Genomic DNA, 22,437 nt, shown 5'->3' with positions numbered 1-22,437 from the left:
AGTTGAAATATTTGCATGGGCAGTTCTCGATTGAAGTAACGTAAAAAACATCCGCACTCCTTTCTGCTGAAGCGACTGGTGGACCACTTTTGCATGTCGCATCTCGTATGACTTGCTAAGGGTCCAGACTGACACACGCACTTCGTCAAACCTTCACACAAAACACTCTTCGCTTTTGCTATAAGCTCCGGCCACAGGCAGTAAGTGTCCCGTCACCGTTCACATCGCAAAAGAAGGCAGCGCTCGCAGGCGGTCAGTTTGAGCTGACAGCGACAGGTGTTGCAGGCACACCGCCGACTAAGTTTCCAAGGAAGCCACACTGTAGAAGGGCGCCGTCTTGTAATCGAAACACACCACAGAAACAATGGCCACTGTCGCTGCTTATGAGCCAGGCATTTTTGCAACGAAGTTAGCAGTGCAATAGGCCGAAAGGTTCGACTCATCAAACGACGGCACCGCACTGCTGACCTCATTATCGTTGTCGACCAGACATCCATAGCACATATGCCCCGACGGATCGCTTAATTGGGAGCTGCTACTACTCTTGGATGAGAGCGCGCCCACCGGCAGCACACACCGGTAATCCTTCTTCTTTTGCGATTCCAGCACAGTAACAGCGGCGCGCAAGACAGCCCAGCAGCAGCACGAGAAAAACAAGCGAAGCTCACGGCGGTGATCTCAGAAACCATGCAGCATGTCGGATAGGCTTTGGATTTGACGAGCTAGACCATCCCACTCACGCACGCACGCACGCACGAATGTACCGACACGCATATTAATGCGTCCATGCGTCACAAATTTCTCAAGTTTTTAATGCTAATATGTGCACAAGAACTTAATTATTTTTGTAACGAAAGTTTCATTTGGTTTTAGTTCTTTGCTATCGCACTGCCCAAAAGCAAAGAGCCCGAAAGAGACGACCTGGAGGAATGCCTGGAGGCGATGCCTTTCTAAACGGGTCGAAGGAAGCCGGAACTGGCCGAAGCGCTAGCCAACGAACGCAGCGTCTGGGGAGGGACAGCATGGCGGGCCGCGGTCAGCGTTACTACGTTTGTCGTGGTCCTTTGTGGTGCCGAGGGCGTGAACGATCGCTGGCATGAGCATTTGTCACTCTTCCGATATGTGATGTGCCGACAGCAGTGAAATTCGCTGGTGCGATGTGCGAAAACGTGGTAAGGTGCTGAGTAAACCTGTGTTTATAGCGTGCGTCAGCGGGCTCGACGGATAGCGCGTCGTCCTTTGCGCGCCTTCACTGGAAACGCTATGCGGACGGTGGGGCTCATTTCCTCCATGGCGGAGCAGCTGGTGGGAGACCACTACCCGGGTGACATCTCGCATCTTGGGGGTAAGTTAATTTTCTTCGAACCTGTTCATTATTTCAAAGCCTTTGCGCACAACTGGCCACGTCAACACAGCTAGTACAGAGACGCGAAGACGCAGTGCGTATCGCGGCAGCACGCAGCGCTGAAAGGTTGTTTGCTGGCGGCACACGGGCATGAATGCGCGTGTAGTGTCAGTGGTCACACGGTCATGGTCAGTATGCCATGCAAATATGCACAGCTGATCCGATCGCGGGGTGCACGATATCGGCGCCGTACTGCCGCCGTACTGCCATTCATCTCTCGCCGAGAATGGAATATGTGCCCACCAATAGATCTTCGGCCCGGGCTTTACATTCTCGCCGCATGTTACGCTGTAATTGAAGTAACAGCGCTCGAGCAGTTTAACTACGTAGACTGCGATTCAGCTGTATGCGTTTGGATTGAGCTTCCTCCTCTTTCACTTGTATTTCACTTGTACTTTTATAAATTGTGTATTTAAGGTACGAAGCTCCATATGATCCAGCTGCGTTCGTACTTATAGCCGAGCCAGTGTAGTCGAGCCTTGAATAGCAGAACGGTGAGATAAAAACAAATTGCTCTGAAGTTTTTCGCCTCTATTTTGGCATTCGCTTTTTCATACTTTGGCTCGGAGCTGAAATGGTACAAACAACTGCAAAATGCACACAGGTGCCCTAGCTCCATTTGCCCTAAATCCCGAAGTTGCAGTGAAATTTAAGGGTAATTGAGCCTTTAATATGTACGAAGAATAAACTTGATTGTTTCATGATTATAACCAATGGCGCAAATAAATCTGACTTTGACTTAAATATGCTGAGGTACCTCTCCAATACCTTATTTGATGTTAAAGGAAAAAGTGTGGTTTTTCTGCAATTGGCACTATTAATTCATCATACCTGTGAGAATGTGAAATCATTGCTAATCATGCCAGATTTCAAATTGAGGGACGCATGCAGAATTTGAAGCAAACCAGCCTTCTACTGAAAATATCGTCCTGCTGTGGTCTGTTCTTTTGAATGGTGGCATGTATTGTAGAAACGATGCTGGATATCGATATGCAAGTGATGTCTCGTCTGAGGCTAGGTTGTGAATGACTGCCGTGGTTATGAATTTCTTGTTGCCTGGCCCACTTCGAAATGTGGTTAAACAGTTGTGTTCCATTCTGCGACCGGCTCCTTTTTGTGCCTTGCACTTTGCCTTACATGCTTGATTCTAGTCCATTTTTTGCACTGTGCTGCTGTTAAATGTGTCTTTTTACCTTGCAGCAATCTCCACATAGCTTTACCAGCAATGCCTCTTCCAAGCTCTCCAGTATGGCTGTGCCAGCCTTTCACTTGGTGCTAGGATGCCCAGCAAGCAAGCAGGCTTTTGAGGTAAGCACTGAAGACATCTTCCGACACAAGTAGCTTTTATTTTCCTAGTCCACTGCTACTTGTGTGACCCCTCGAGTAAAGATCAGGTTCTTCTTCTTCTTTGCACTACAGGTGCACCGCCAGAGACGGTTGGTAACTCGAACTGAAGCTCTTCGCACCAGGGGTGCCACGTCAGAGACGCTCGTGTGATCAGTTGACACGCAGGGATAAAAAAAAGGCAATAACTGAGGTTTATGTACAGATATTTACAGCGTACAGAAGTTTAGACACTCGAGACAAATTAAACGGCAAAAGACAAACAACAAAAAGGTGGATCTGGCTAATACTAGGGGAGGCCCCTACTCGGCGTGGCCGAAGATGCGTTGCATCTCACCTTAGCCCAGAACCCCGCTTCCAGCTCCGGGGCCCGGTTTTAAAGCCGTAAAGGCCCGGCCCACATTCCATAGCTTCCAATCATATTGTGCTCTCAACATGATTGGTTCTTCAAGAGCCTGGCCAGCCCTCCAGCTGCCGTAAAATAGAGCTCTCTCTCCACCACAAAATAAAAACAAACACAAATAGACATCCGTGCCAGCACGTGTGCGAATCAGTACTGCGGGTGGGGGGACACCCGTATACCTGCCGGCGCGTTCGCGAGCGGCCGCGTTCCAAGAAAGGAGACGCTTCGCTTTGAGCACCCCCAGCCGCGTTCCGATGACCCCGCGAACGCTACCGAACCCTTACACGCCCTTCCCAAGATTCTACAAAGGGCTCAAATGCCACTTTTAGAATTATAACAAAGGGATCGGTACGGGTCACAAAACCACCCTGTGGGTGACATACCGCAGCTACACCAGCGCTGGCACCAACAAAACCAAAAACAAAATGCAAAATGCACACACAACATCAGCAAATTCCACAAATTCACACGGTGGCATGCCTGCCGTGCGCCGTAACACGCGTCCAAGTTGGTGCGTTGCACCCAGTTCACCAGCATGCACACCCGCGTCCTGCTCGACACACACACCGACACTCACAACTAGAGCGTTCAGTAGCACTGATATGGGCCACGTGAGCCTCCTTAGTCGCACCGAGCGTCCCTGTGCGCGTTCGAGCCCACACGTGCCTCATTCGACACGATTAACACCTAATGGCCACTATGCTCGTCAGGCTGGTGCCACAGCGGGGCGTGAACTGAAAAGACGGTGCCCTCCAGGATCAAAAACGTCCTGGTCATCGATAGGTGAAAATCTCTGACCATGCGACGCACTTGAGAGCACTCTCTCTCCGGCGCACCAGTACGACACGCGTGGTGCGTAAAGAGCATAGCCCCTGGCCCGTCCAAATATAGCAGTACAGCCAGTCTCGCTACACTTGATACGCCGACCTCTAGCACGGAACATACTGTTCCTCGCGTCGACTTTCAGCGTGAAAACCACGCACCTGCCTCCTGCCACTCCACCTCGCCCGGGGTCATCTGCACCTTTACTGCACGAGCAAACTTTGAAACCGCCGCTCCGTGCTTGATCAGCGCCCGCTGGCCCCGTGGCATAGTCTGACTCCGAGGCTCCATGAGCTTCCTGACAGTCACTTGACCCGGGCTTGCCTTGCGGCAAGTCGCCACACCTTTCTGGGTCCTCAACTGACCTGGTCGGGCACACACCGGGTGCGTTCATCTGCGCGGCGTTCTGCCCGGTCGGCCCAACAGGCCCACCTCCGCTCTTTGCCTCGGATGAAGGGCTCTTGCCACCAGAAACGCTACGGGGCACTTCATGCTCCATACCCGACACAGTGTGCGGTTGCGGCGACGCCAGACTTCCTCCTTTCACTCGCTCGCCGATCTGACGTCTGTCCTCACCGACCGTTTCCTGCTGCACGAAATGCTCTTTTTCACAGCTTGCTTGGGACTGCGTTTTCGGAATTGTCAGAGTGACTTCCAACAATCCTGAACTCGCGTCCCTGGTCTCATTAGGGGTTGAGCTAACTTGTGCAGCTGGATCGTCGGAGTGCGCGTTCACCGCCTCGACTACTGCGACGCTGCGTTCCGTCACGATACTTTCTTCACGAGAGATTGCACTTTCGTGGAAAGCTGGCTCCCTCTTTTCTTCTGCCTGGCTGTTTTCTTGACCTGTGCTTGACAGGTATATTCCTTTGTCTTCCAGCACAGGCGGCCTCGCCTCTCGAGACTCGGAGTAGTTGTCCCTCGCTAGTTCACTAGCTCTCTTAGACTCCTTGAGCTCAGCGAGCTCCAGCGCTAGCTGCTGGCGCTTTGCTTCTAATTCCTCCAAGACGCACTTAACATCCTGAGGTTTCTCCTCGCACAGTGGCGCCTTTCCTCCATTTACTTTCGCAAGTTCAGCCTGAAAGTACGCTAAGCGCGCCTTCGCTAATTCCACTTGGTACCTCACATCAAGTGAGGGCAGGCTTGGATAGCTCTCCATACCGCCTTCCGTACCCCTCAGATGTCCTATCGGCTCGAACACAGGGACGTGAACAATGCGACCAAGGAAACTCACGGTTTCGATGCGTCGATCCGCATTGCCAGCTCCTTGGCGTCGGGGTCCACCGCCACTTTCCCCGGACGCTGCGATGAGCTGTCGCACGCCGCTGGTCCGCCGCCGGTGATCGTCGAATTCCCGACGCGCTGCTTCCTTGACCGGACGCAGTCCCGCGTCGCTGGACTACTGCCGTGGTCCTTGCGTCCTTGCCGCCGTGTCTCCGCAGGTCCGTTCACGATCGCTGACCTGTCGCCTTGTCGTCACCTTTCTCCCTGCCTTGTCTTCTTCCTGCGCCGTCTTCCGATGGCCGCAGGATCCTGTCGACTGCGCCAGTAAAGATCAGGTTCTTCTTCTTCTTTGCACTACAGGTGCACCGCCAGAGACGGTTGGTAACTCGAACTGAAGCTCTTCGCACCAGGGGTGCCACGTCAGAGACGCTCGTGTGATCAGTTGACACGCAGGGATAAAAAAAAGGCAATAACTGAGGTTTATGTACAGATATTTACAGCGTATAGAAGTTTAGACACTCGAGACAAATTAAACGGCAAAAGACAAACAACAAAAAGGTGGATCTGGCTAATACTAGGGGAGGCCCCTGCTCGGCGTTGCCGAAGATGCGTTGCATCTGACCTTAGCGCAGAACCCCGCTTCCAGCTCCGGGGCCCGGTTTTAAAGCCCTAAAGGCCCGGCCCACATTCCATAGCTTCCAATCATGCTGCGGTCTCAACATGATTGGTTCTTCAAGGGCATGTCCAGCCCTCCGGCTTCAACAAGGTAAAACCACCCTCTCTACCACTAAATAAACAAAAACAAACACAAATAGACATCCGTGCCAGCACGTGTGCGAATCAGTACCGCGGGTGGGGGGACACCCGTATACCTGCCGGCGCGTTCGCGAGCGGCCGCGTTCCAAGAAAGGAGACGCTTCGCTTTGAGCACCCCAGCCGCATTCTGATGACCCCCGCGAACGCTACCGAACCCTTACACCTCGTTATGTTGATTTTGGCAAGTTAGGTTGCCTATTAAGGGCTCTCTTTTGTTTTTCACCTGCTGCTGTGGCCTACTGCATTGGTGTTCGGCTACTGAGCCCAAAGACGCGGCATTGAATTGTGGTGGCTTCGTTTCGACAAGGCGAAATGCATATTTGCTCGTGTGTTATGCAATGTCAGTGCATGTTAAAGAATCTTTGGTGGTCGAAATTTATGCACAGCCCTCCTCTATGAATGGAGCTATTGTTCAACTTTGAGGCATTAAAGGGACACTGATGGCAAGCTGAAGTTGACCTGTGATGATGAAGTTCCGCATCCTAACCACAAAGACGACACTTTTTCTGAAAGTGGAGCTTTATAAGCCAGAGAAAGCAAAACATACAATTTTCATCAGCACCGGCTGATTTCGGAAGTAAATTGCGATGCGCTGACTCCGTTTTTTTTTTTGGCACAGATTCCAGAGGCTAGGCTGAACTGCCATTCACCTCAGAACGGTTATCATGGAGTCCTTTGTGTAGACTTCATGAGTTCAAATCGAGTGGCGGGAAAATTATTAAATGTAATTTTTGCGCCAATCATTGTGTTGATGGCCTTTGCACTGCTGTTAAAAACCGGGATAGCAGTATGGTATCCCATAAAACTAGGTTCAGGACTTGCAGGAAGTGGTTTATCACATTCCGCTAGCTTGTGCAAGAAACTACTTCAGGGATATGTGCAGGTGTCTTTAATGTGTTCCTGAGTGAGCACTAACTCGTTAGGGGGAAGGCAGCTTCTAATCTGGCACTACAGTGCCAATGTCGTGAGTGTAAATCATAAGATGACCCATCAGTATGTACGCCTGATTTCTGTGACACTTCAGTGGTGTATAGAAGTGGTAAACAAATCTGTAAGGTATTTGATGCATATCTCCAAGGCAACGGCTGTATGAGTAGCGAAGCCATTAGTCAATCTTCAACGGAAAGAATTTTCTCTTTTAGATGACGTGCTTGTATATCAGTGACAGTTATTTGTTGTCCTGCCTTTCGCTGGTGTGAGTCATGTGTGGCGCATCTTCATGCGAGCCTTCTTTTCCTTTACAAAAAATTCAATTGATAGTCCAACCTGTTTTCTTCTCTTTTCCTGTGTTGCATCTTTTGGCTGGTTTTAAATCTGTAACTGAGCTCAGACCGTGATAATTACAGCCGGTAAACAGGGCTACTGAATGTGAGCTTGGCATACATGCGTACTGTATGTGTGAAAGTGCAGTTTACAATATTCAGAAATGCTTGATAGCCTTACAAGAATCTAAAATTTTGTTGGAATTCCTATTTGTTCTCTGTTCAATTGTCGAGAGTTTTTCCGCTTCATCGTGTGATTAGAGCCACTTTGGTACTTAAGCTGAAATCTTTTCTTTAGCCTGCATGTTTCTCACTTTTGGGACAGAAACGTGGAGGCTAATGAAGAGAGTTCAGCTTAAAAGAGTATAGACACCTAATCTTGGTGGCATGTTTTCTTCTCTATAATGATGCGGAAGACACTACTGTGCATGAATCACCATCTGGTATTCGTGTGAGACCGCTAAATAATTTATAATCAACTTTTTCTGCCATCCTGTTTCGGTGAACAATTTGACTATGGCTATGACATCAAAGAGAGCTTATAGGTCACGTGAGGCGTGGAAAAACTGCACTTATAATCGCTGCTTCATCGTTTTAATTCGCTACAGCGCTGACGCCAGCATTCCTTAAGAGCCAGAAGTACCAATTGTATTGCAGTTTTTCATGCCTCACGTGACCAATAACCTCGCTTTGAAGTCACAGCCATCATTCAGCTGTCGAAACCGAAACAAATACAGCAGGAGAAAGAAATTTGATTATAAATTATTTAGCGGTCATAGGAGGATGCCATGTGGTAATCCGTGTATAATACTTTATGCCTTATTACAAAGAAAAAAACACGTGCCAAACGATAAGGACAGCAAAGTGAGCTATGGAAAGAAAAATGATAAGTCTAACATTAAGAGACCAAAAGGGGGCGGAGTGGGTGAGGGAACAAATGCGGGTTAATGACATGCTACTTGAAATTAAGAGGAAGAAATGGGCCGGGGCGGGGCTTGTAATGGGAAGACAACATAACCGCTGGTCCTTAAGGGTAATGGAGTGGATTCCAAAAGAATGCAAGCATAGCAGGGGGCGGCAGAAAGTTAGATGGGCGGATGAGATGAAGAAGTTCGCGGGGATATGATGGCCACACCTAGCAAAGGACAGGGTTAATGTGGAGACATGGGTGAGTCCTTTGCCCTGCAGTGGGCCTTGTCAGGCTGATGATGATGGTATGTGTCGCACCTGCTGCTTCGTGCTATCAGCTGGCCCATGCTTGGCCGACCAGACTAGCCAAATTTGTGATGTGGGTTTTCTATTGCACCTGCATTTGTGTACACAGAGGACTTGAATGGTAGCAGGCGATGCTGTGCATGTGTTCACGCCACAGCACACATGACCCACACTGAAAGCTTCTCTGCCTTTAGTAAGACAGCTGCGTCAGTCTGGGGCATAACGTATCCCAGTGCTAGAGTGTGAGTAAATTGCTCTGGAATTTTAATCTGGTATCAGGTAGCATAGCGCAAAAGAAGGCTAGCGCGGCTGCCTAATATTCTCTTGGGCAGCTGTGTTGGATTTTCAGTGCCTGTTAGTGTAATCCGTGAAAGTTCACTGTAACCCATTCGTTTCGATGTAAATTAGGAAGTCCTTAGAGCCCTGTACTTTTTAATGATAATAACAAGGTAATGCAGTAATTCAATTGTACCTGTTCTCTTTCAACACAGTAAAGTGCTGCTGGGTCGAGATCACAGTTGTACTTTGTAGGTGTGCTCAGGCTGTCATCATCATCAGCAGCAGCAGCAGCAGCAGCCTGACTACACCCACTGCAGGGCAAAGCCTCTCCCATGTCTCTCCAATTTTGTCTGTCCTTTGCCACTTGCGGCCACTGTATCCCCACAAACTTCTTAATCTCATCCACCCACCATTTTTTCCTGTCTGTGTGTCTTCTTCGCCATTCTGAAATTCATTCATACAAATGGATTGATGCACGTAGTGTCAGGTGCGTAATGTGATACCACCAGCTCACCCCAAGCTGTGCTCAGATTTGCCTCATTGCTGCAGGAGCAATAAGGCAGGCTTGAGGCTGAGTGGTGCAAAAACATGATTTTTCAAGAATGTCTTTGTGGAAATTGCAATTAATCATGTGAATTTGCTTTCATTTTAGGAGCTGCACACAAGCTGTGCGCCTTTCCATGCTGATCATGCTGGCCAGGTACGCTTATGGTTACATTACTAGGTTGTTTTCATAATGGCAGTTGTGGATTTCTGTGTGGTTTTAAAACATAAATTGTATAAGTATTTGCCCTGCCACAAAAGTATAGTGGTGCATTCAAGGCCAGTGTTACAAAGGGATGTTTTGATTGCTGCAAGAACTTGAAGGCCCCTGTGTGGTCACTGTGGAAGGCCCCCTCCCTACTTAGGAATTGCTATTTGGGTTACTCAGTCATTTGGCAGAGGAATAGTGTATAGAGATAAGGGATGGAAGAATGCTTCCAACTAAAGAAAAAAATCCAGCAAGCAGTCATAGAAGCAGAAGTACAAAAATGGCAAGGCTTTCTCTAATTTACATCGAATCTTTTTCACTTAGACTTCTTATTGCATAGAACGGCTGATGCTTGGCTTACACACATATTTTCTTTAGGTATGCAGTAGGTCTCACATTCTTGTATGATATGGTCACGGTGCCAAAAAATGATGGTGGTGTTAGAAAACTCGGAATATAGAGGAATTTTATTGCTGACCTTATGGAGAACTATGGTAGCTGTGCAGTCGTTATAAATATCTTCCAATATTTTCACATAACACTCTTCTACACCCTGATTCCACAATGCCTGCATGACAGCTGTGGTTCCACCGAGTCAATTGCTGTCTGGTAGTCAATGAAGGCTATATATTGGGGTTGGTTATATTCTGCCTATTTCTCTATCACCTGATTGATTGCATGAATGTGGTCTCTTGTTGAGTATCCTTTACGAAAGCCTGCCTGATCATTTGGTTGATTGAATTCGAAGGTTGTCCTGACTCTATTAGTGATTACCTTAGTAAATACCTTGTAGACAATGGATAGTAAGCTGATTGGTCTGTAAATCTTCAAGTCCTTGACATCTTCTTTCTTATGAGTTAAAATAATGTTCGCATTCTTCCAAGCTCCTGATACGCTCGTGGTCACGAGGCAAGCGTGTACAGGGTGGCTAGTTTCTCTAGCACAATCTCTCCTTCGTCCTTCAACAAATCTGCTGTTACCTGATCCTCACCAGCTGCTTTACCCCTTTGCATTGCTCCTGAGGCTTTCTTTACTTCCTCCCTCGTTACTGGCGGGATGTCCCATTGCTATGCTCTACTGCCTCTCTCCGTAACGTTCTGATTACATTCACTACTGTAGCGATTTGTGCAGAACTCTTCGGCTACTTTAACTATCTTATCCATATTGCTTATGACATTGCCCTCTTTGTCTTTTAGCGCATAAATCTGGTTTTTACCTGTGATTAGTTTTCTCTTCACTGATTTTAGGCTACCTCCATGCTTTAGAGCATGCTAGGTTTTCTCCATGTTAAACTTTCTTATGTTGGCTACCTTGCACTTATAAATAACTTCGATAGCTCTCCTAGTTCTATTCTATCTCTGAAGTTAGACGTCCTCATGCTTTGGCGTTTCTTCATCAGACCTTTCGTCTCCTGAGATACCTTGCAGGTATCCTCTCGAATGATCTGACCACCTACTTCTGCAGCACGCTCCAATGAATTTAAATATGTATTTAAAGATAACAGTTAAGGTGGGAGATTGAGCTTCGAGACTTGCACTTCATCTTGGGAGTTATGCCACTGCTACACAGAATACTTGATCGCCGTAGAGATATTTCATCATCTCGCACCAAGCTGCTGTGGCGCCACTGTCACAGTTGATAATTTTGCTGGGAAGCTGTTGTAGTGCTCACACAGTTTTGAAAAGGTGGTATTCATTGTATTTGTGCTATTGGCAACAGTGATAATATGCTTGCTGCAGTGTTTTGTGGCTAGCCTTCTTTTTTTTTAGTGAAATAAGTTGTACATTTCATGTTGAGTATTCTTTCAGCGATTAAATTGCTTTGATTTTATTCCTTAGTGTATAGTTGCGAGTGCTCCATGTCTGAGTGCAAATTTCTACCACTGAAAAGCCTTCAAAATCTTAATAGATGTCCACACTATTCTAGGGACTCAGTGGCTATTGGAAATGCCCATTTAGCTGTATTCAAGTGCCGTTGAGTTAATAGCCATTTGAAAGCCTTCAAAATGCCTGTGTGACACGGTTATTAGATTTTGTGCAGGTTTGATGCTGAGCAGTCTGCGTGCTTGAGTCGGGTTTTCCAGTGTCTGTATTTCAAACCTGAAACTTTTCGAAATCATCATTGGTTCATTAATGGAAGAAGTACTTGTGCCCTTTTCTGGAATTTCCAGAAAACAGATTAACTGAATTTTTTTGCATATACTCCTACCTTTTTGCAGGTGCTGCATAGTGAGAACCTGTATCAAGACGCCAACCTGCTGGACTTGGAGAAACTGAAGAAATTGTTTAGCCACTGTGTGGCACCCATCATGGGGGATGTGGCATTAATAAAGCCAGTTAAGGTGACCTTATCTATGTCCTTTTGCAAGCATGCTACACACATGAGAGCCATCCCACGAAGCACCGTTTCTGCAAAGCTTGTTATCTCACAACATGCATGCTGAATGAGGCAGTGACAGACAGATGAGGAGGCCTTAATGCAGTACATTAGCGTACCGTGTTGAGCAGTGATGTAGGAGCCTTGCAGCCATGCAAGGTATTATCGGTATCATGATGGTAACTCCATTAGACACTGTCTAGTGCTCTGTGAGCCAGACTCGGCTCTTGAACATTCTGGGACTCACCCTTGGCTCTCGGACATTCTGGAAGCCTCACCCGGCTTGCGCATATTACGCGAGGATGTCTCCTGCTGTACGAGCCTTACGCGGCTTGCGCACTTATGTGAGAGATGTCTCGCGTTTGCGAGCTTGCTCGGCTTGCGCAAATTATGTGAAATATGTCTCGCGTTCTGCGACCTCGTTCAATCGTCGCATTTTGCGTGGCAATAAACACGCAAAGATAGGCACGCAGAATTCACGCTCAATATTTTCAATAGGGCAGCGGCGAGCAGCGACAGTTTCCCGAGTTGAAATCGACGCTGATGTAGTTGACAGAGCGCCTCTTCAAACCGACGCAAGACCTACGCGTTGGCGGTGTCACGAAGTGTTATATGGAGCTGTTTGTGGTTGCTGCAAGCGTTCCTAATTCCTGCGACGATCATCACGCACAGCGGTGAGCAATAGCTGCTCACGGTGAACTTCTGTGCGTGCATGAGCTGCGTAGCACAGTGACTAGTGTCTGCGTAGTGAAAGTGATTGCGATCGAAGCGAGTGCTTTTACGTCAAGGCAGTGAAGTGTGCGCCTTCGAGAGCTCACTACGCACGCCGTGCTTTCCGAATGCTGAAATGAACGTGGCGTTGTGCCGTTAGTCGCATTCGTTGCGATGGTTGCAGTGATCGCGACCGAAGCGTGCACATGACGTTGCTGGCTACTCATTCGTTACCATTTTGTTCGCGATTCGTGTTGGCACTGTGCTTGAGAATTGTCGTGTGTGCGACGTGACGCGACGCGAGCTTGGCTGCACGGCCGTAGGACTGTTTTGCGGCGACAACAGCGATGTCGCCATCCTTCTGCGCTTTGGTGCTCCATTCAGTACGTTTTGTGATGATGGGTGCTCGGTTTACGACTCGCCGGAGAAACTGTGTAACCTGTGTGAAAACATCGGTGCAGTGCAAATGTATCTTTGGGAGCGTCATTTCTTTTTATTTCCTGCCGGCTGTGCGCACATTTGCCTGCGATAAACATATCGGCGTGATGAATGGGTGACTGAACACTTCCTCTAGCCATTTCGAATTAGGTTGTAACAACATGGTATTACGCGATTACAAACAAGAATCATTGCGGCTTTTAAATCACGACTGATTGACAGTGTACAAATCTCTAATATGTGCCAACTCATAAGTATGTTTTTCATGAGAATTTCAATTGATGTAGAGCAGAAAAAAAAGTGTGGCAGCAGCTTATGCAATCAAAACTGTCCACAGAGCAAGTTGAGCATAACGAGTGTTGATGAAAAAGAAAAATATTGAGGAAACCTTTGCCATTGCTTTTCTTCTCTTTTTGCTTAGCAGTGTTAAGTCAATATTGACAAATGCTTGGCAGTATTCAGTTTAAGTCGGATGTTGGTTTCCACTGCAATCAGAAAAATACAGTGGCCTTGAAGCACCTCATAGGCAATGGCAGTGTCTGTTGTTGATTTTGCTCATGGTCCTTTTCGATCCGGAGATCAGTGGTACGTAACTGGATGTGTTTGCAATGCTATTGTTGCAGAGCTGCTCGCGAAATCGGCTTTATTGGTGTTGAGCGGTTGTTCAGCGGCGCTTCCTGGGTCAGCCGCAGCAGTTTTTTTAACAAGACATTCTCGAAGCTTTGAGAAGATCTCGTCGATGCACTTGCATATGTCTGTCTGCTACCACCTTCATTTGCCTGACTGCTTGCTACAGACATGACTACTTGCAGACTGCAAAATAAGCCCTCTGGAGCTGGTAAAGCTACGCTAGGAACAAAGACGATGGTAACAACATCACTGCACAGGGTAGCAATTCTTGCTCTGTCGTCGTCCCTTAGCACAGTGTCGACATGCCAACTTGCCACTGGTGCACCCCACAGTACGCTATGATCAAGTTCTGCGAAATTTACAGAAAGCAACAACGGGAAAAGAAGCAGGTATCCCCCTATGATGCTTTTGTTCTTTGCTTTGAAAAAGCATGCGATTCCCCTATTTATGTGAGGCTGGTTTTCTCGTGCTTTAACTTGCATCCAATAGCTCTAAACTGGATCCAAGCTTAAACAGCCAGCCTTCGGCAGATTTCCCTTGCCAATTATTATGTATCTTGCCTTTTCCTGCAATCTCGGACGTCCGCCAAGGCACTCCTTTGGGCCTCAGCTTTTTATTACTTGCATTATTACCGTCCCTTCAGTGTTTTGTCACATGCCTTCACTGAAAGCCATATGGGGTCTGCCATATTGCAATCAATACCAGCATTTCAGTTCTCCAAAACAACAATTACCATGCCCTGCGTTGGCCTGTTTGCTAATGTTAATAAGAATGCACTAATATTGTTTTTTTATTGTCAGCATTACATTTTGCCAACTTATAAGGCCTTCCGATAAAGGTATATTCACTGTATACTGGTTCAAATACCTATTAATCCTCATACACCCAGCCACAACCCATGATATTTACACTCGACGTGTCCTTAGTATCACCGTCTTCCAAGTTGCTTGCGTTCAAATCCCCTGTGTGGCATCAGCTTGTGTATTCGAATGGCACATGCCACAAAATCTTACTTAACTAGAATCCTGGAATGAGCTCAGACCTGAGGCACTTGTTTTATTCTCTCAGACTATTTTTGAAGCTCCAGTGTAACAGCACTGAAAGTGAATCTTCAAATTTCTGCATGTCGTGCAGAAACTGCAGATTTTTTAAAACTGTTTATTGTCACATAACCAACTAATCTGTTCTGAGTCATGGTTCCTTCTGCACTAGTCGCACGAGCAGTGTTGTGCCTCAGTTTGCGCATGCCACTGCATTTCAAGATTCATTTTTGTTTTTGCCACAAAAGGCTGGAAACTCACTGGGCTTACTAACCTCTTGTCCTTTGAGCTAGTCACTGCAGAAATCCATGCTGTAAATGATGATGTTCATCCACTGAATTAGGTAAATCCCCCAAGGTGAAGATTTGTGATAAGGGATTAATTACTCATTAGCATCCACTCAAGTGAAGCCATAAGGCTACAAAGAAAACCTACAAAGTTTTCCTTTGTAGCGGTATGGCTGTACTTGGATGCTAATGGTCAATTACTTCTTATTAGTATAAATTAGTACTGTTCAGGTATAATAAATGTTAAAATAAGTTATTGTAATAAAGTGTTTAGCCACTTGCTCAGCTCAGGAAAACAATACAAAGCTAGCTTATGTGTAACTATCCTCACAATCTATTTCAAATAATATTGGGGCAGATTTACACAACAGTTTTGTGGGACGGTATACAGTTGCATTTAGGCTAACTTGCACACTGCACAAGCTAGGTCTAGCCAGCTAAACTCGTGCACTGAAAAGCTAAGCATGCATTACCTATCTGTGTCAGTCTTTCCTTGGCGCTTCTCTCTTATCGTATCTTCAGCTAAGCAAGACATCGACTTCATAACATGGCTCAGTGAGAATGCTGCAAATGCATACATATGCATGTGACTTTTATATATTAAGGATAGTGTTTACAGGACTGCTGGTTCATCTTAAAACAAAAGCCGTCAACTTCAAGTTGCAGTATAGGGATGCAAGAAATGACAAAAGCCATCACTGCTTTTCTGTTTTTCTTCGGCATTTTCGGCCTAACTTCATATTGCTATTTTCCAAATTTCTGTTGCCTGTCAATGCCTCGGTTAATTTCTTTTTTTGAAAGCAGACTGGCAGTGATATAGGTATATTTTGCTGAACATGTTGATCGTCAGCAACTAATAGCACTCTAAAATTCAGCATATGTTAAGTGTTATATATGAACATCACTTAACAGTTAACAATGTTCACTTTTGCTTGGTACCTTGGGAAGTGGTCATCGTTACATTCAGCCGTTCTACATTTTACTGATCAGTGAAAATAACTTTAGACGTTGCTTTAAGGCTGTATCAGAGAACATATTCATATATACCTGTCACATACTTAAACGGCTTATTTGTAATTTCATTTTATAGCACGACATCACAGCTCCCTTACTGCAAACTCCAATTTTACAAATTCTACTTGAGGTGTTAGTGTTTGCTCGAGATAACCAGCTAATATGGCCATCGTACCTTGTTCTCCTGACTATACAAGTATTCTTTCTCAGCCTAAGCCGGGAGCCGTGGCCATGTAAACCCTCCAAATTGGTTCTTGCATTTACTGAACCTGTAATTCAGTTTACTGGCTGCGACATTTCATTATATTTATATTAATGAGAATGGCATGCACAGACTTCTATGCAATACGAAGGCACCAACTTTGCTTTGCATTCACAGCGACATTTGAGAACGCTTTGGAGTTGCACAGAGTATATGCCAGCTTGTTTTGTACATGGCAACAATGACATGGCCTTCAGCAGAACTTCCCGTAGTTGTTTTCAACACTGCATTCTGGCTTGTGCAACTGCAATATGAGCTCAGGAAGGAATGCTAAACCACAACTTGATGGCCCCCTGTCACTGTGCAGAACAAAGCCATGCCCTTTTAGCCCAGTGATGCACGTCTAAGCCCCTTTGCAGCCACAGAATGCTATTTCTATGTTGGCTTTAATAATGGCGTGAAAAACATGACAAAGATAAATCATTATTGTTGCATTTTCACTGTTCTGAGAAATGCATAACTGCTTTAATTACAACTGATTTTACCTGTTCCAATTAGCTGGAAACATAACTTCTCATGTCCATTAGCATTTGTGTTTGACAGCAGTGTTGTGCTAAGTTGTGAATGTTAAACATGGTTAAACGCATGCACAATTAACACACACCCCCGCACGCAACTTATATATTGAATAGATAAGCATGTCTTTTGCAGTAACAGTATAGGGAGCCAAGGAGAAGGCCGTTTACATATTAGTGACTGTGCAAATTGCTTGGGAAAGGCTGCAAGTGCAATTATTATTTTTTTCTCTGTCAGCAATACAAAAACACTGAAGTGTGCTATTTTGAATAACTGACTAAAATTTTTAAGTATGCAATCGTAACTATTTTAAAAAGTGGGATTATGCCGATAGTAAATACGGACGGTTGTTAGCAGCCTGTACTGCAGTGTGGCCCGATCGAGAATTCGCAGTAAGAATCTCGTCGTCGCAGCGAAATTGTCAGGGCAGCGTAACTTTCAGAGCAGACAGCATTCTGTTATTTTGGGGCCGGAGATCACGGTCTGTTGTGAGAACGTATCGTCGAACGGGGACGCGATGTGACGCGTTTTTCAATCTCTTGGTAGAAATGATCCAAACACGTATCGTTTACGACGGCATCGCTTCAGATGAGCAGACTCGCCTTCGATCTTGCAAAGTTTTGTCGCGAATTGTTTCGCGGCCGTCAGGGTCGTCTGAACCGAGATTCGTGCCGTTCCAGCCCGAATCACAGCCGACAACGAGTCTACCTTCGACGAAAATCCCACAGCAAAAGAAACGTTGACGCAACGGATATTGTCTTGAATACGCCGCATTTAATATGGGTCATTTCTACCGCAAGATATCTACGTGTTTCGCTACAAACACATGCCTGTACCGCTGCAGGCGATTAGGCGGGCGGCACTGCCGGGAGCGCCAATCGGAACGTTCCAACCATCCGTCTCGTCCGCCAGCAGCAAAAGTGATCGTACAACACCATTCCGCCCCACGCCCGAGCGGAGGCTGAAAGCGAGCGGTTCGCTCGCTGGCGGATCCGCCCGAAAAACGATCGTACACCGGCCTTAAAGGGGTGGAGACACCAAATTTATGGTTCGCGCGTTCTTAGTAGCAAACGTTTCTTATGGCTCCAGGAAGCATGATACACACTCAAAGATTCATATATTCACAGTGAATAATTTATTATAGCATTTTTAGGTGAACGATTTTCGGTTTCGGTTTCGGAACGCCGAGTTGTACAGTGACGTCACAGAGGGGGAAGATCAACTGCTTCGCTTGGTCACGTGGGCCCACAAAAGTTGTGACGCACCTACTGCTGCATCGTCTGCTTTCCCACACACGTGCTGACCAGCGCATATGAAAACAAACAACTGCACGTCTAGTCCCAGCAGCTCTGATTCTGACAGATCTGATTCCAACGAGTGAGGACATCGACTTTTTTTTTGTTCGCACGCTAATATCGCCTTCCCGGGTTCGCGTGAGGATGCGAAACACTTTGCAAAATGCCAGTAAGCATCGCTGCGCCGCTCTACCCAAGCTCCGCCCACAACCGGTGTCACACTTCGCTGCCGTGCAGCAGTACCTGAGCGCTGCTTGGGATGGTGTACAAATATCACAAGAAAAGACAAGATCGCCTTGTTATCAGAACTGCCAGCTATACTCGAGCAGCGACAAAGCATGTCTGCTTATGTTGGGAGCTTTCGGCAACGGCACCGCTCGCGGGCGCTCCGGGCGACGAGCTCTGCTGCTGCCTGGCTGCCGTGGTCGTCGCTAGGCCTATAGCCTGTTTAGCAAGCGGCCGGCGCTTCGGAAGTCGCCTGCGCTATAATAAAAGGCCTACTTTTCACAAATAGCTGTAGTGTTAACAGAATCATCTCACAATAAAATAATAGTATGGTCAATCTCCTCGACGCCTTCGGCAGCGGAGCTAGCGGGCGCCAGGCGAGCCGGACCCCGACGTCGCGCCAGCGGCAGCTGCTAGGCGCGGTTGTGAGAAATTTGCTCATATCACAGTTGTTACCTCTACTAGCAGCTCAGTATTGGTCAGCGATCCTCAAAAATGACACTTTTTTCACATTTCTTGTCCAATGGTTTATTATTTACGTCAAGAACACTCTTTAGCTCGCTTTTATGACGTCGGCAGACGGTATCCAGGCTGACCTACCGGCCGGCAGACTCGGCGTACTTCACGTCCGCACAAGAAAATACAAACAGCCATGCCACCAGAAAGGATGCTGTCTAGATTCGAGATACGACAGCATGCATCTGTGCTAAAAGTGGATCTTTCGGCAGCGACACTGCCTGCGGCAACGCCGGCTGACGACCTGCGCGCTGGTCCCAGACTGCCCTAGTCGTCGCTAGGCCTAGCTGCTTTCGATATCGACTCCGCAGCTGAGGGAGCTTCGGGACTGGCCAGCGCTCAGAAACGTGCTCCGCTCGGCACCCCTTTACTGTGAACTCGTCCCATAATAAAAGATATGCTCGATTTCCACGACGTCTTCAGCAACAGAGCTAGCAGACGGCAGGCGAACCGCACCAGGTAGCAGCAGCACAAAACCGGCTATGGGATGAAATTTGCTTGCATCGCAGTCATCACTTCTACCAGGAACTCGGTATTTGCCAACGATCGTCACAAACGATGCATTTTTGATATTCATATATCCCAGGGTTTGCTATGAACGTGAACAAACAATACTATCGCGTTCTTCAGATGCCGGCGTTCGGCACGAAGACTGGCGCAGGCCGCCCGGCTCCAAGGAGTGCGCCCTATGTCATCATGACGCTGCCGCTCTCCGCGCTCGCATTGGCTGCCGCTTCCCGTCGTTGTTGCCGCGAGCGGCCCGCCGTTGACATCTAGCAGGCCGGATGCAGGCAACGAGCTGCAATCGGACGTTGCGACGCTGTTCGCAACGGCGCGCCGCAAACCGAGCGAGTGGCGGTTAGCAGCAAACGCGGCTCGCTGGTGCGTCGACTGCGCTCACGCGGCTGTGCCCCGCTCATCGTACGTCACTGTATTTTGGTATGACGTCACTAAAACTTTATTTTTCTACACCCCTTGTGACGTCATGGTTGATGGCGCTAGCGAATGGGTCTAGGTCGTGAGAGTGAGCATTTAGGTAATCTTTGGAACCGAATTAAAATATTTTTTAAACGTTTGTTGCGTCCAACACCTGGCAGTGACTGCCCTTGCATACATAGGAATCCCATAGCAGGCTTTTTATAGCTTCAAAATTTGGTGTCTCCACCCCTTTAAGGCGGCGGTACCACGCTAGCGGCGGTCAGCAGCCGTTTTTCGTCATGTTTGTGTGAGCGGTGTGGCTCATCCGTTTGCGCTAGAAAAATGATATTGAGCGCATTGTAAAGATAATTGTATCTTCTTTGCGATGGTATGTGTCGCTAAAAGCTATTCACGTTAGTATAATAGCAGTGAGCAAAAGAGCGAGGGGCATAAAACGATATTTTTGCTCGACTTGCCTGCGTTTGCTTTGCTGTTTACGAAAACTACTGCTCCGAAAAGAAAACTGCTTCTGCAGCTTTTAGATGAAGTGTGACTCGAGAACCTCACACGCAAGTTATTGAGTTATATTGGGTAGTTATTTAGAACTGGTGCCATAAATAAGTGTGAAATTTAAAAGAATGACGCATTAATAACTCCTAGTCCAATTCATAAATCACAAACATATTTAGCAGGATTGTAGATAGTACCCATGTTGTTAATTCTTGAAAATTTCATTGAGCTACATGTCATAATTTTTTAGTTTTCATTGTTCAAAGTTGGTCGTAACCTAGAAACTGCGCTTTTTTTATCTGAGTTGTAGAAGCAAGTAAACGTCGTATAGGGAACAAATTCGGCGCACGAAATATTTATGAAATATTCCAAATCCTCTCAAGTCGGCATTTTGCTATGACAAACAGAAGGGTAGTACTGCGTCATTCAATTGCGCCATTTTTTGTGCTCCGTAACCTCCGCAAAATACATCCAGCGCGAAAGATCGCTGCTATATTCCAGGCTTTTTTTACAGGAACTGAAGTCGCTGGTCTTAATACTACCAGTGATGTAAATTTGGGTATGATAAACGACTCATGTTAGCTCGCACTCGCCCGCTTTGTTGGTCGACGGGGCTGCTGCATTTGAATCTCGCGGGCGTTTTGACTCAACAATGGAGTTCCGCCGGTCAACGACAGTGGCGCTGTCAAACATTTTGAAGCAAGGCGGTCGTTTCTTCGGCTGCTCAGCAGGCTGTCATCGGCGTATCGTGCTGTTTTGCTTGTTGGTGTCTTTTTTTTACTGTGCTTTTGTATTTATGTGCAGCGCCATTTTTTATCACGTTATCTTGCCAGTTTTTTTGTGTGTAAAAGTGTCAAATGGGGAATCGGCGGCGATACCTTCAGCGCAAAAGGTCGACGATGACAAAGCTTCGTACGCGCATGGCTGATGTCAGGGCCAAACGCAGGTGAGTCATTCGGACCGCAATTTTGTTATTAGTATGTGCATTGAAGTCCCAACTGTACCTGTGTCGCGTGCGTGAGCTACCTCGTAGTGTGTGTTATCGAGTGCGGTTTTTCATGAACGCGTGTGCAAGATTACGAGTGTCACGGCACTGTGACATTTCGTAAGGCGAGAGCAGAAATCTGCTGCATAATTCTTTGTTCCTTAGCTGGGGTCCTGTAGAAGTGGCTCTAAATTGGAGAGTTGAGGGGCTTGTGTTTAGAAATAGGCGATGAGTTTTAAAAGTCACAGAGGGCATTGAGGGATATTTTATATACCTATATGACGACTCTCGTCCTGAGCATGCGCACGTCGCGGGTTGGATCCCAGATGTGGCAGATGGAATTTTTTTCTTCACTCCGCTCTGAAGTAAGTCTATAAACTGTTGGCATTTCTAAAAAATATACTACAGCTTATACAGGGCGATAAAATCACCTGCTGATTCTGTATTGCGCAAAACATTTCGCGTTTGCGTTTTGCATTCCTCCTGAGCTCGTTAGGAGCTCGCAGTGCGTGGAAGCGGCAGTTTACGTTGTGGGGGGATGGACACCTTTCTATGCGAGTGGCATTTGGCAGCACGGGGAGCCTAGTTTCACGGGGAGCCTAATTTTTATACGCACCACATCTAGCGCTGGAAAAAATGCTGGTACTGTATTTTCAAAATGGCATGCAACATGTCTGCACTCCCCGAAGACTTGCCGCTGCAGACCATCAGACCTCGCCTAGTCGTTTGCTCTTTTGCAACAATATAGTTTTTCTTTACGCCCTCCTGTTATGGCCTCGTAGGTGAGTATATGTTAGGTAAAATCATTATAGAGGGTATTTTTGCTATAAACTTATCACTTGTTTCATAAAAATGCTTGAAAGCTACACAGCCCTCCTTGAGTTGGGTGTTTTCCTTAGCTGAAAAGGCGCTGAAGCACATTTGTGGATGAATGCACTCTAAATATGTTTCTAATTGATTTTCAAATATAACCGTTGAGATCGCTGCTATATGAAACATGAAACAGTGTGTTTTCATTTTTTTCCGCTTTATATTTTCAAAAATGTGGGGCTTTTATATGTGCGTTGCAACGGCACTGTTGAGTTGTTTCTCTTTCCCAAGTATAGCTTAGTTGGACATGTTGTACTTCTTATGCCTGCCCATTACTTTCCTTTCTTCTGTTCTATAGCTGCGTCTTTTCTTTTGCTACTAGC

The 22,437-nt window shown here is 46.7% G+C and overlaps 1 protein-coding gene across 2 annotated transcripts; it reads left to right on the top strand.

Annotated features, from left to right (window-relative positions):
- Positions 1-913: 913 nt before the first annotated feature.
- LOC149361037 (uncharacterized) lies at positions 914-12,395 on the top strand. Of its 2 annotated transcripts, XM_089572580.1 has the most exons (4): positions 914-1,345; positions 2,606-2,713; positions 9,423-9,470; positions 11,740-12,395. In XM_089572580.1, the coding sequence occupies exons 2-4, from the start codon at positions 2,654-2,656 to the stop codon at positions 11,962-11,964; spliced, it is 333 nt and encodes a 110-aa protein (XP_089428706.1). In that variant the 5' UTR covers positions 914-1,345; positions 2,606-2,653; the 3' UTR covers positions 11,965-12,395. The 2 variants fall into 2 exon arrangements, with proteins under 2 accessions (XP_089428706.1, XP_089428705.1); XM_089572579.1 differs by having other exon boundaries at positions 914-2,713.
- Positions 12,396-22,437: the final 10,042 nt, after the last annotated feature.

Source organism: Amblyomma mixtum, chromosome 2 (genome assembly GCF_055824585.1).
Source record: "Amblyomma mixtum isolate Tamu chromosome 2, ASM5582458v1, whole genome shotgun sequence".
Lineage (NCBI taxonomy): Eukaryota > Metazoa > Arthropoda > Arachnida > Ixodida > Ixodidae > Amblyomma > Amblyomma mixtum.
The sequence above is the reverse complement of the archived record's forward strand: the minus strand, read 5'-3'. Positions and strand labels throughout refer to the sequence as shown.

Coding starts and splice junctions, on each gene's coding strand:
- LOC149361037 (XM_089572579.1), top strand. CDS start 2,585: ATGTGTCTTTTTACCTTGCAGCAATCTCCACATAGCTTTACCAGCAAT. Junction 2,714..9,422: donor CAAGCAAGCAGGCTTTTGAG/GTAAGCACTGAA, acceptor CTTTCATTTTAG/GAGCTGCACACAAGCTGTGC. Junction 9,471..11,739: donor ATGCTGATCATGCTGGCCAG/GTACGCTTATGG, acceptor ACCTTTTTGCAG/GTGCTGCATAGTGAGAACCT.